Consider the following 9,928-nt stretch of genomic DNA (forward strand, 5'->3'; position numbering starts at 1 on the left):
CGCTGGGCCACCTGCCACGGCCCCTGGCTGGGGGACCGCGCGCACTCTGGGCCCCATCCCTGTGCTCTGGCCTGAGTTCATGTCTCCCGGCTCCTTCTCAGGCCTTCGATGATCTTCCCAACTTCCTTTTCAAGAGGGAATTGTGGCCCGTAGAGTAGCAGCGGTGGGCGGTCTGGGCGGTGCCTCTGGCTGCACCGCAGACACTGTTCTCAGCGCCGGAAGAGAGCCGGTGCCCACGGGTCGGTCCAGTGACACCTCTTCCAGGCTGCAGACGTGCCTCCTGGCCTTGCCGGGGCGGGGGGCGGGGGGAGGTCTCTGGTTTCTCTCTTCTCATAAGCCCCCCGCCCCCCTCACAGACTCATCTCACTCCAGGGCCCCAGGGCCCAAGGCCCAGCATGCGCATTTGGGGCAGATCGGAGGTTTCCATCTGTGAAGTGATTTCCCCTTTTCCTCCCTTAGTCACCCTGGGTGGGGGTCCCCCTCCTGGACAGGGGTGATCTAGGAATATTTCCAGAATTCTTCTCCGCGGGGGATCTGTCTCTTGTACGTTTGTTTGTACCTTTGTTTGTATCAAGGTGGGCTCATGGCACTTGTGTTACTTGTTTTGCTCATCCTGTTTGGCTTTGGCTGCTGGAGCTCCCAGTCGGCTCCCGCGTCCCTTACCTGCCCCTCAGAGCACCTCCCTCCTTTCTGGTGCTAGAAGACACTCCAGGCCCATCTTGGGGGTTCCCCGCCCCAGCCCTGGAATCGGCCGTTTCTCCAGGGAGCCTGGTTCCTTTATTGGAGAACGAGTGCTCTTAGGAACCAAGATCTGGGCGCTCTCGGCTGGCAGCAGGGAAGCAGTGGGTCCTAACCGGTGTGTGCAGACACAGCCCGAGGGCTGTGCCCGTCCGTCTCCGTCTGTACAGTAGCTGGCGTGTCTGACCCGGAGCTCCTGCTCCCAGTTATCTTGGGTTAAGAAGTTATTCCCGAGGGGATGTGTTGGGAGCCTGGGGTCGGAAGTACTTGCCACACAAGAGCGGCTCCCGCCCCACGAGGTCTAGTCACGACCCAGGCTTTTGGTGCAGTTAAGAGGTATTTACTGAGTGGTTGCTGTCTTCCGAGACCTGTGCTGGCGCTGGAGCACCGACGTGGCAGGTCCAGGTGAGCGGGGCTCGCGCTTCCCTGAGGGCTTCCGAGCTGAGAGGCAGGAGGGTCCGTGGGGCCCCCGAGCCTCACGGGCAGCCGCACCTCTGCTCCCACTAACTGTGAGACCTTTGCTCTCCCTGGAGGAATTGCTAGGTGTGGTTACAGACTTCGTTTTTTTTCTGTAAGTATCTTGTTCTTTAAAGTAGAGACAGGGGACAGGCTAACTTAGTAGTCCCTCAGGGTCCCCGTAACGCGCGTGTTTCCGGAAGCGAGTGAGGCGGGTGGCGGGGCTTCAGGGTGGAGCGTGTCAGTCGGCGCCGGGCCGAGAAGGGAGCTGCAGTCCAGAACCGGAACCAAGAAGCGGTTCGCTGCTTTGCATGTACTCTCGGGAGTGGCGGCGGGGGCGGCCAGCGGTGTTCGAAACGGGCGCCTGGCGTGCCTCGGGGGCGTGCAGGTCACACACGCGCCCGCTGGCCGGGAGCAGGGGCCCGGCCTGCAGTCAGTGCAGCCAGGTGCGCCGGGCAGCGCGGGCCACGGCTGCACGCGCCAGCGCTGGTGGTGCCACTGGAGTCCCCCTCCCGGGCTGGTTACAAGGAGCAGCTCCTTCACGTGCTGTGGGGAAGGCGCACAGAAGACCCATCTTACGGAGCCGCGCGGCCGGGCCGGGGGCGCCTGGGCTGCGGATGAGGGTCCGGCTGGGGGGCTGCAGGGCCTGACCGCTCAGGAGACGATCCTGACAACTGAGAATCCAGGCCTGCCTCAGTTTGCTTTCCTACACGTACTTGGTGGCAATGAAATCCCCTGGTATTTGGAGCAAGGTTGGCGCATCGGTGTGATCCGGAGCCCTGCTTCCTGCTCAGCAGGCGCCCACCCCGCGTCTGGGCAGCGGGGGGCGGGGACGCGGGTCAGTCTGTCCCCGCGACTGACGCCTGTGTCCTCTTGCAGCAGTTCTGTGTCAACTGCGGCCGGGAGGCCCTGAGCGAGTGCACCGGCTGCCACAAGGTCAACTACTGCTCTACCTTCTGCCAGCGCAAGGTAGGCGCCCCCCGCATCGCCTCTGCGCTGTCCCTGGGCTCCGGCAGAGCCCCGAGGCAGCCACGCAGGCCGTGGCCACGGCCATGGAGGCCGCTGCTCCCCCACGGCCTTGACCTTGTCGCGGTCAGTGCTCCCCAGCCCCGGACGCCTCGTCATAGATCCGGAGAGTCAGCGCGACTGTCCATGTAGGCCTCTGATTCTGAGGAGATTAGAGAGCGTTCTGGAGTGGCAGTTGCTAGTTCAGGTTTTTATCACTCTTCTCACCCTTACTCAGAGTGAGGGGCCGAGCCGTTGACTGGGGCCTGTGGGGTTATCCTCTCCTCTTAGAAACTTCCCATGATTAAAAAAGGTAACTTGCCGGGTGGACAAATAGTAAAAAACCCCATCCCTGGTGCCTGTGACTTGGAGCTGCATCTGCGGACACAGCCTCTGCCGCGCAGGGGACCCTGTGCCTGGCGGCTTCCCAAAGCGCCCCGTCCTCAGATGTCCTCGGGTGGGAGGTGGGCAGGAATGACGCCCAAGACCAGGGTGTGTGGGACATGACACCTTCCTCCCCTGCGTCTCAGGGCTTCCCTGGGGGCTGCAGGGCTCAGCACAGCACGGAAAGCGTGTCCAAGGGCTCCCAGCTATGCTCCTGAGCCCTGGCCCGTTCCCGGGGCGGGAGACTTGGGAAGGAGACCCGCAGGTCTGCTTTCCCTGGTGTCACCTATGGCTCGTGTGCTGAGGAGAGGGCCCGCATGCCTGCTGCGCTCGGGGACGCTGGGAGGAGCCCAGGCAGCCAGGAGGAGCCGGCGGGGTGGACGGGCTCCTGCCGGCTCGTGATCCGAGAGGGCGGCTGATCGGTGACTCTTCCCTGACTTTGAACCATCAGAGGAAGATTCGTGGGTTTATTTCTTGATGGAGTCGTTTTAGCCAGATAACATTTTGTCTAAATGCAAGCTGCAGTCTTGGAACCTCTCTTGGTGGATTGGGCAGTTATATTTCAGGTATAACCTTGTTGACAGAGACTCCATTTCTTCTGTTGATTGTGTTAGGTTTGTGCTCCTGTGACACGCTGCCCTGATAAAGGCATAGGCTTTGGTTTTATTGGGTTGGCCACAAAGTTCCTTCGGTTTTGAAGTAAAAAGAAAAGACACATTTTTCATTTTTCCCAACAACTTTATTGAACAACGTATTCACCGTTTTGTTCCACTACCTTCTGCCATTTTTCAGCCAACTTCATAATTCCATCTTCCTAAAATGTTTATCTTTTTGAGCAAAGAACTGTTCCAGGTGCCTTTTACAGTCTTCCAGGGAATTGAAATTTTTTCCATTAAGAGAATTTTGTAAAGACCGAAATCAATGGAAATCCGAAGGGGCAATGTGTGGTGAATACGGCGGATGAATCAGAACTTCCCAGCCAAGCTGTAACAGTGTTTGCCTGGTCATCAAAGAAACACGCCGTCTTGCGTTATGCTGATGGAAGATTATGCGTTTCCTGTTGACTCATTCCGGACGCTTTTTGTCGAGTGCTGCTTTCAGTTGGTCTAATTGGGAGCAGTGCTTGTTGGAATTAATCGTTTGGTTTTCTGGAAGGAGCTCATAATAGAGAACTCCCTTCCACTCCCACCCGATACATAACATCACCTTCTTTGGATGGAAGACCTGCCTTTAGTGTGGTTGGTGGTGGCTCATTTCGCTTGCCCCACGATCTCTTCCGTTCCACATTATCGTACAGTATCCACTTTTCATTGCCCGTCACAATTTGTTTTAAAAATGGAACGTTACCATTACGTTTAAGTAGAGAATCACATGCAGAAATACAGTCAAGAAGGGTTTTTTCGCTTAACTTATGTGGAACCCAGACATCAAAGCGATGAACAGAACCAAGCTGATGCAAATGATTTTCAAGGCTTGATTTGGATATTTTGAGTACGGCGGCTACCTCCCGCGTGGTATAACGTTGATTGTTCTCAATTGTTGTTTCGATTTGATGGCTCTCAGGTTCAACTGGTCTACCTGACCGTGGAGCATCGTCCAGCGAGAAATCTCCAGCACGAAACTTCGCAGACCACTCTTGACACGTTTGATCAGTTACAGCACCTTCTCCGTACACTGCACAAGTCTTTTTTTTGGGGGTTTCAGCTGCGTTTTTACCTTTCTTGAAATAGGAAAGCATAATATGTGGAAAATGTTGCTTTTTTTTCTTCAGCATTAAAATGGCTACACAAAAATTCACCAATTTTGATAACCTTTTTTTAAATGCACGCTGATATGACAGCTGTCACAATACAGTCTAACAAAATTGTTTTGAATGAAGTTAAAGACAGTTAAGCTCTACTAGAGCCATCTTATGGAAAAAAACAAACTCTTTGGCCAACCCAATATTTACAAAAATCAATGTACAGTGAAGTTCAAAAACCGTAGTTTTCACGTGGGATCCATCATGAACACTCGGTAGGACCTGAAAAAACCTAAGCCATAGGCTCCTTGTAGTAAATGGTGGTGCCGACATTGCAGCTTCTGGGCCTGCCCACTGTGCTCCCCAGAATTCTGTGTGCTCCCCAAAGACCTGGAAAGGTAGTTAATGTTACTCACCTTCTTACAAGTTGGACAAGGGCCATGAATTGTTTTGGCTTTTACGTGCAGACTTTATGTTCTTTCCAAATCCCATGTGAGGTGTGTGTGTGTATGTGTTACATCTTCATCGAGGTAGAATTTACATACCATAAAATCCACTAATTTTAAGGGTGCGATTCAGTGGTTTTTAGTAAGTTTGCATTTGTGCAAACATGACAGTTCGGTTTTAGAACTTTCCATCGCCCCCAAAAGCCCCCTCGGGCCCGCACCCCAGCCACTGGCAACCACGAATCTCTTTCTCTGTAGATTGGCCTCTTCCGGACATTTCACGTAGCAGGAGTCGTATAACACGCGGTCTCCCGCGTCTGGCTTCCTCTGACCAGCGTGTTTCCGAGGTTCGTCCACGTGGAGGCTGAGTTGCATCCACGGTGTGGCTGGACCTCGTCTTGCCCTCCAGTCCTCAGCCCGCGGACATCGGAGTGGTTCCCGCCACGTGACTGTCGTGAACACTCACGAGCCAGCTCCAGGGTGGAGGCAGCTTTTTGTTCGTCTTGGCTACATGCGTACATGGATTTGCTGAGTCATATGGTAAACTTGTGTTTAACGTTAGTAAGAAACTTCCCAACTTTTCCGAGGTGACTGCACCCCCTCCAGCGGCGGGTCCACCCACGTCCACAGCGCTTGCTCTTGCTTTCCGGTCGTAGCCCTGCTACCGGGTGTGAAGAGACATCAGTGCGTTTAGTCTGCATCTCCCTGATGTCTGAAGATGTCGAGCATCGTTGTGTGTGCTTACTGGGCGTTGTATATCTTTTGGGGGGAAATGTCTATTCAGATCTTTTGCCCGTTTTTAAATGGGATCGTTTCTCTTCTTATCGAGTGTGGAGATGCCTGTGTATATTCTGGATACAAGTCCTTTATCAGATATGTGATTTCCAAGTATTTTCCCCCAGTCTGTGACTTGTTTCTTTATTTCTTAATAGTGTCATTTGAAGGGCAAAAGTTTTTTTAATTTTGATGAAGTCCAGTTTACTTTTTAAAAATGTTTATTATCTATTATTTTTTATTTTTGGCCGTGCCATAAGGCTTATGGGATCTTAGTTCCCAACCGGGGATCAAACCCGGGCCCCCTGCAGTGGAAGCATGGAGCCCTAACCACTAGGGAAGTCCCAAGAAGTCCAGTTTATTAAAAAAACATTTTTAATGGAGATCACGCTCTTGGTGTCATATCTCAGAACTTTTGCCTGACTCAAGGTTAGGAAAATCTCCTATTTTCTTCTAAAACATTTATAATTTTAGCTCTTTTTTTTTTTTCTTCGGCCGCATAGCGTAGCTTGCAGGATCTCAGTTCACCAACCAGGGATTGAACCTCGGCCATGGCAATGAAAGTGCCGGGTCCTAACCGCTGGACCACCAGGGAACTCCCTTTAAGCTCTTATTTTTAGATTTATGACCCATCTTGAGTTAATTTTTATGTATGGTGTGAAACACTGTGGACTTGAGCCCAGCACACATGAAGTTTTACATACTGTATAGACTTACAGAGTCAGGTAATCTAGTCAGGTAATTTACAAATTAAAAATTTATTTTTTTGAGTCTAAAAATAGCAGGTGCTGGAGAGGGTGTGGAGAAAAGGGAACCCTCTTACACTGTTGGTGGGAATGTAAATTGGTGCAGCCACTATGGAGAGCAGTATGGAGGTTCCTTACTAAACTAAAAATAGAGTTGCCATTTGATCCAACAATCCCACTCCTGGGCATTTATCCAGAGAAAACTAATTCGAAAAGACACATGCACCCCAGTGTTCATAGCAGCTCTGTTTACAATTGGCAAGACATGGAAGCAACCTAAATGTCCATCAACAGAGGAATGGATAAAGAAGATGTGGTACATACATACAATGGAATACTACTCGGCCATAAAAAAGAATGAAATAATGCCATTTGCAGCAACATGGATGGACCTAGAGATTAGCATTCTGAGTGAAGTAAGTCAGAAAGAGAAAGACAAATACCATATATCACTTATATGTAGAATCTAAAAATATGACACAAATGAAATTATTTACAAAACAGAAACAGACTCACAGACATAGAGAACAGACTTGTGGTTGCCAAGAGGGAGTGGGGTAGGGGAGGGATGGGTTGGGATTAGCAGATGCAAACTATTATACGTAGGATGGATAAACAACAAGCCCCTAATGTATAGCATGGGGAACTATATTCAGTATCCTGTGATAAACCATGATGGAAAATGATGTGAAAAAGAAAAAATATATGTATATAACTGAATCGCTTTGCTGTACAGCAGAAATTAACACAACACTGTAAATCAACTTAACTTCAATAAAAAATAAATTTAAAAAATTTATTCTTTTGATATACAGGCAGACCTCGTTTTATTGCACTTCTCAGATGTTGCGTTTTTACAGATTAAAGGTGTGCGGCAATCCTGCCTTGTCAGGTGATGGTTAGCATTTTTAGGAATAGAGTGTCTTTGAATTAGGTTCGTACAGTCACACACTTAATAGACTACAGTGTAGTGTAAACGTGATCTGTATAAGCCCCGGGAAACCTGAAATCTTGTGTGACTCGCTTTATTGCTACGTTCGCTTTATTCTGGAACTGAACCCTCAATGTCTCCGAGGTATGCCTGTAATGATTTGAAATTTTACTTTTTTATTATAAAAATAAGGCAACACTTGTAGAAAATTCAGAAGACATAGGACAGCATGAAGATAGGCAGCTGGAACCCTGCCCTCCGGGGGTCACCGCTGGTCTCTGTTCTTCCGAGTGTGTGTGATGTTCATTCAAGTCTTGTGGCTCACCAAACCCTAACCTCTCCGTGCGTCTTGGGGTCCGTGTCTCCACTAACCACGCCCCGTCGGGCCACCAGAGCAAGCCCTGCTCCAGGCCAAGTTCGGCTCCATTTCCCGCCTGTGAACGGGCGACAGCAGCTCCCGCCCTGACGGGGGGTGCTGGGGGGGCGGGTGGACGTCCTGCCCGACCTCCCTGGGGGCCACGGCCTCCCAGCCCCTCTGTGGACACGTGGCTGGCTCCCGCTCGGTGTTTTCACTTCTGCGATGATAAGTAACACGGTGGGCAGCAACATCAGAGACAAGTATTCCTCTGCAGGTGTGAGTGTCTTTGTTTAGGTCCCAGGGAGGCAGCAGCAGGATCAGAGCGTGGACGTGGCTCAAGGGTCATCCCGGGTATTTGCCTTTGGAGTGGCTCCCTAAACAGCAGGGTGGGCGAGGCTGGGAGCCCCCTGCCCCGGAGGGCTGGCCGCTCAGCGCGTGCGGACCCACTCGCGGGCACGGCCTCTCACTCGGAACCGTAACACGGCGTCTGTCCTTCCTTTCAGGACTGGAAGGACCACCAGCACGTGTGTGGCCGGTCGGCGGCCGTCACCGCGCAGGGGGACGACGTCCACGTCGCCGAGGCTGTGATCGAGAAGGTCACCGTGTGAGCGCCTGTGGGGCCTCTGTGGCCAGGAAGGACCCTCGAGGACGGGGGCGCTGAGGACGAGGAGGAACTTGCTGGCCAAGTTATGAGTGGACGTCGCGTGAGCGGCGCCCTTGGCGGTGCGCTCCTGCCGCCAAGCCCCGAAGCGGGGCGGGGGCGCGGGCCTCTCCGGGGCGGCCAGTGGACGCGGCCTGGGCCCTGGATGCCTGCTCACGGTGCTTTTTTTATCCCTTGGATCATGAGCGTCCGGTCTTCCCTACGGGTGTGTCGTGTTCTGTAACACGCGTGTACATACATGTGTCTGTCAGTAAAGTTGGCGCCCCTGCCCCACGCGGACTGGTGACTCCAAGCTCCGACCGCCCCGAGGCCCGGGGGCCTGGTCGTGCAGTTCGGAAGCCGAGACCAGACGGGGCCCAGCCCGGCGGGACGGGAGGCCGGCACCTGCTGCCCAGGAGCTGGGGCGCCAGAGCTGCCAGCCGGGAAGGCCGAGCCGCCGTCCAGTCTCGGGGATGGCTCGGCGTCCGGACGTGCCACCTTCCCTTTGCACAGAGCGCGCCCGGGACCCCTGGGGACCCTCCCAGGGTGGCTCCTGCCTGCGCCCGGCTATGCTAGCCCAGCTCCCACGGGCTGGGGGCCTCGTCCCTGCCCTTCCCGGTGCCCTGCCCAGCCTGTCTCCAAGCCTGGGTTCCAGGAAAGCCTGCGCTGCCCCATCTTCTGTGCACTGAGAAGTGGACTTTGACCCCGACGCTCGCCTCACTGTTCCGTCTCGTTCACACCTCCGGCCCCGCACCTCCCGGCTCCTGCTTCCAGAAGGTTCTTCATAGCACACGGAGACTTGCCTTTTGGGCCACGGGCTCCCCGGTGAGCCGAGGGGGTGGCACCCACGCCCATCCCCCCGCGCCCAGCCTGGCTCCAGGTGGGGGAGGACCTGCCCCCAGAAGCCCCTCTGCCTCCGTTCCATCGGCCTCTGCGGACTAAGCGGGTTTATTTGGGTTTTATTTGTTTTGTCGTCCCGCCTCTCCACCACCTTGGGGAAGTCCAGGCCCGGCCCCTGGGGTTTGCACAGCATGAAGGTGGTGGGAAGTGAGGACCAGGGGTGGGGGCCACGTCGGCCTCAGCAGAAGGGGCTGCACCCCCAGAAGGAACCCCCCAAACCTGAAAAGGCTAAAATGGCGACTTAGGTGGGCAGCGCCCACGGGGAAAGGCTTCCAGGTCCCTCCCTGGCGTCCAGCTCCAGGCAGCGGCCTCCCTGTGAGCAGATTCGGCGGCCTCGGGACCAGGCCCTGCAGGGAAGCCATCCTGGGTGAGGGTTTCCTGGGATCGGGGGTGGCTTCTCCTCCCCTTCTCCTTAAAGTAGAAGCCTGGGGACCGCACGTGTTGGGGGCAGTTTTCCAAAGTGTATCGTTTCTAAGCCTTTGAAGCTATCTCTGCATCACCCCGGACATCAGGAGGCTTCTGGAAATTGCCATCCAGGCGCCAAGGGTGCGTTGACACCCTCAGTTCTGTGTCAGCACTTGCGATGGCATCTTCTGCCAGACGCAGCCACAGGGGCCAGGCCAAGGCTTCTGACAGTGTGCAGTGCGGCAGCCGTCCGGGTGCCGCTGGTCCTCTGAGCTGAGGCTGCGGTGACGCTTGGCATCAGTGGGCCTGGGACCCTCGAGGCACCTGCTGAGCCCCCGGGTCAGCCAGGCTCTGTCTATCTGCCCCTGTTCCCCCAGTGCCCACCTTGTCCCTCACCCGCCCAC

At 54.3% G+C, this 9,928-nt stretch overlaps 1 protein-coding gene across 13 annotated transcripts in view; it reads left to right on the forward strand.

Moving 5' to 3' along the window:
• The window catches only part of DEAF1 (DEAF1 transcription factor), a 28,221-nt gene extending 18,505 nt beyond the window's left edge, over positions 1 to 9,716 (forward strand). For 2 of the 13 annotated variants that reach the window (XR_005020972.1, XR_005020976.1), the window contains 3 exons: positions 2,074 to 2,163; positions 5,029 to 5,310; positions 8,083 to 8,181. Coding sequence is in view for 8 of the 13 variants with exons in the window: in XM_036861469.1 (XP_036717364.1) it covers positions 2,074 to 2,163; positions 8,083 to 8,240 (248 nt within the window). In the remaining 5 variants the exon portion in view is untranslated. Of the gene's footprint in view, positions 1 to 2,073; positions 2,170 to 3,197; positions 3,321 to 5,028; positions 5,311 to 8,082 lie in introns of those variants that run through there. The other 11 variants (XR_005020974.1, XR_005020975.1, XR_005020973.1 and 8 more) reach the window with 10 other exon arrangements.
• Positions 9,717 to 9,928: the final 212 nt, after the last annotated feature.

This window comes from Balaenoptera musculus, chromosome 8 (assembly GCF_009873245.2).
Source record: "Balaenoptera musculus isolate JJ_BM4_2016_0621 chromosome 8, mBalMus1.pri.v3, whole genome shotgun sequence".
Classification (NCBI taxonomy): domain Eukaryota; kingdom Metazoa; phylum Chordata; class Mammalia; order Artiodactyla; family Balaenopteridae; genus Balaenoptera; species Balaenoptera musculus.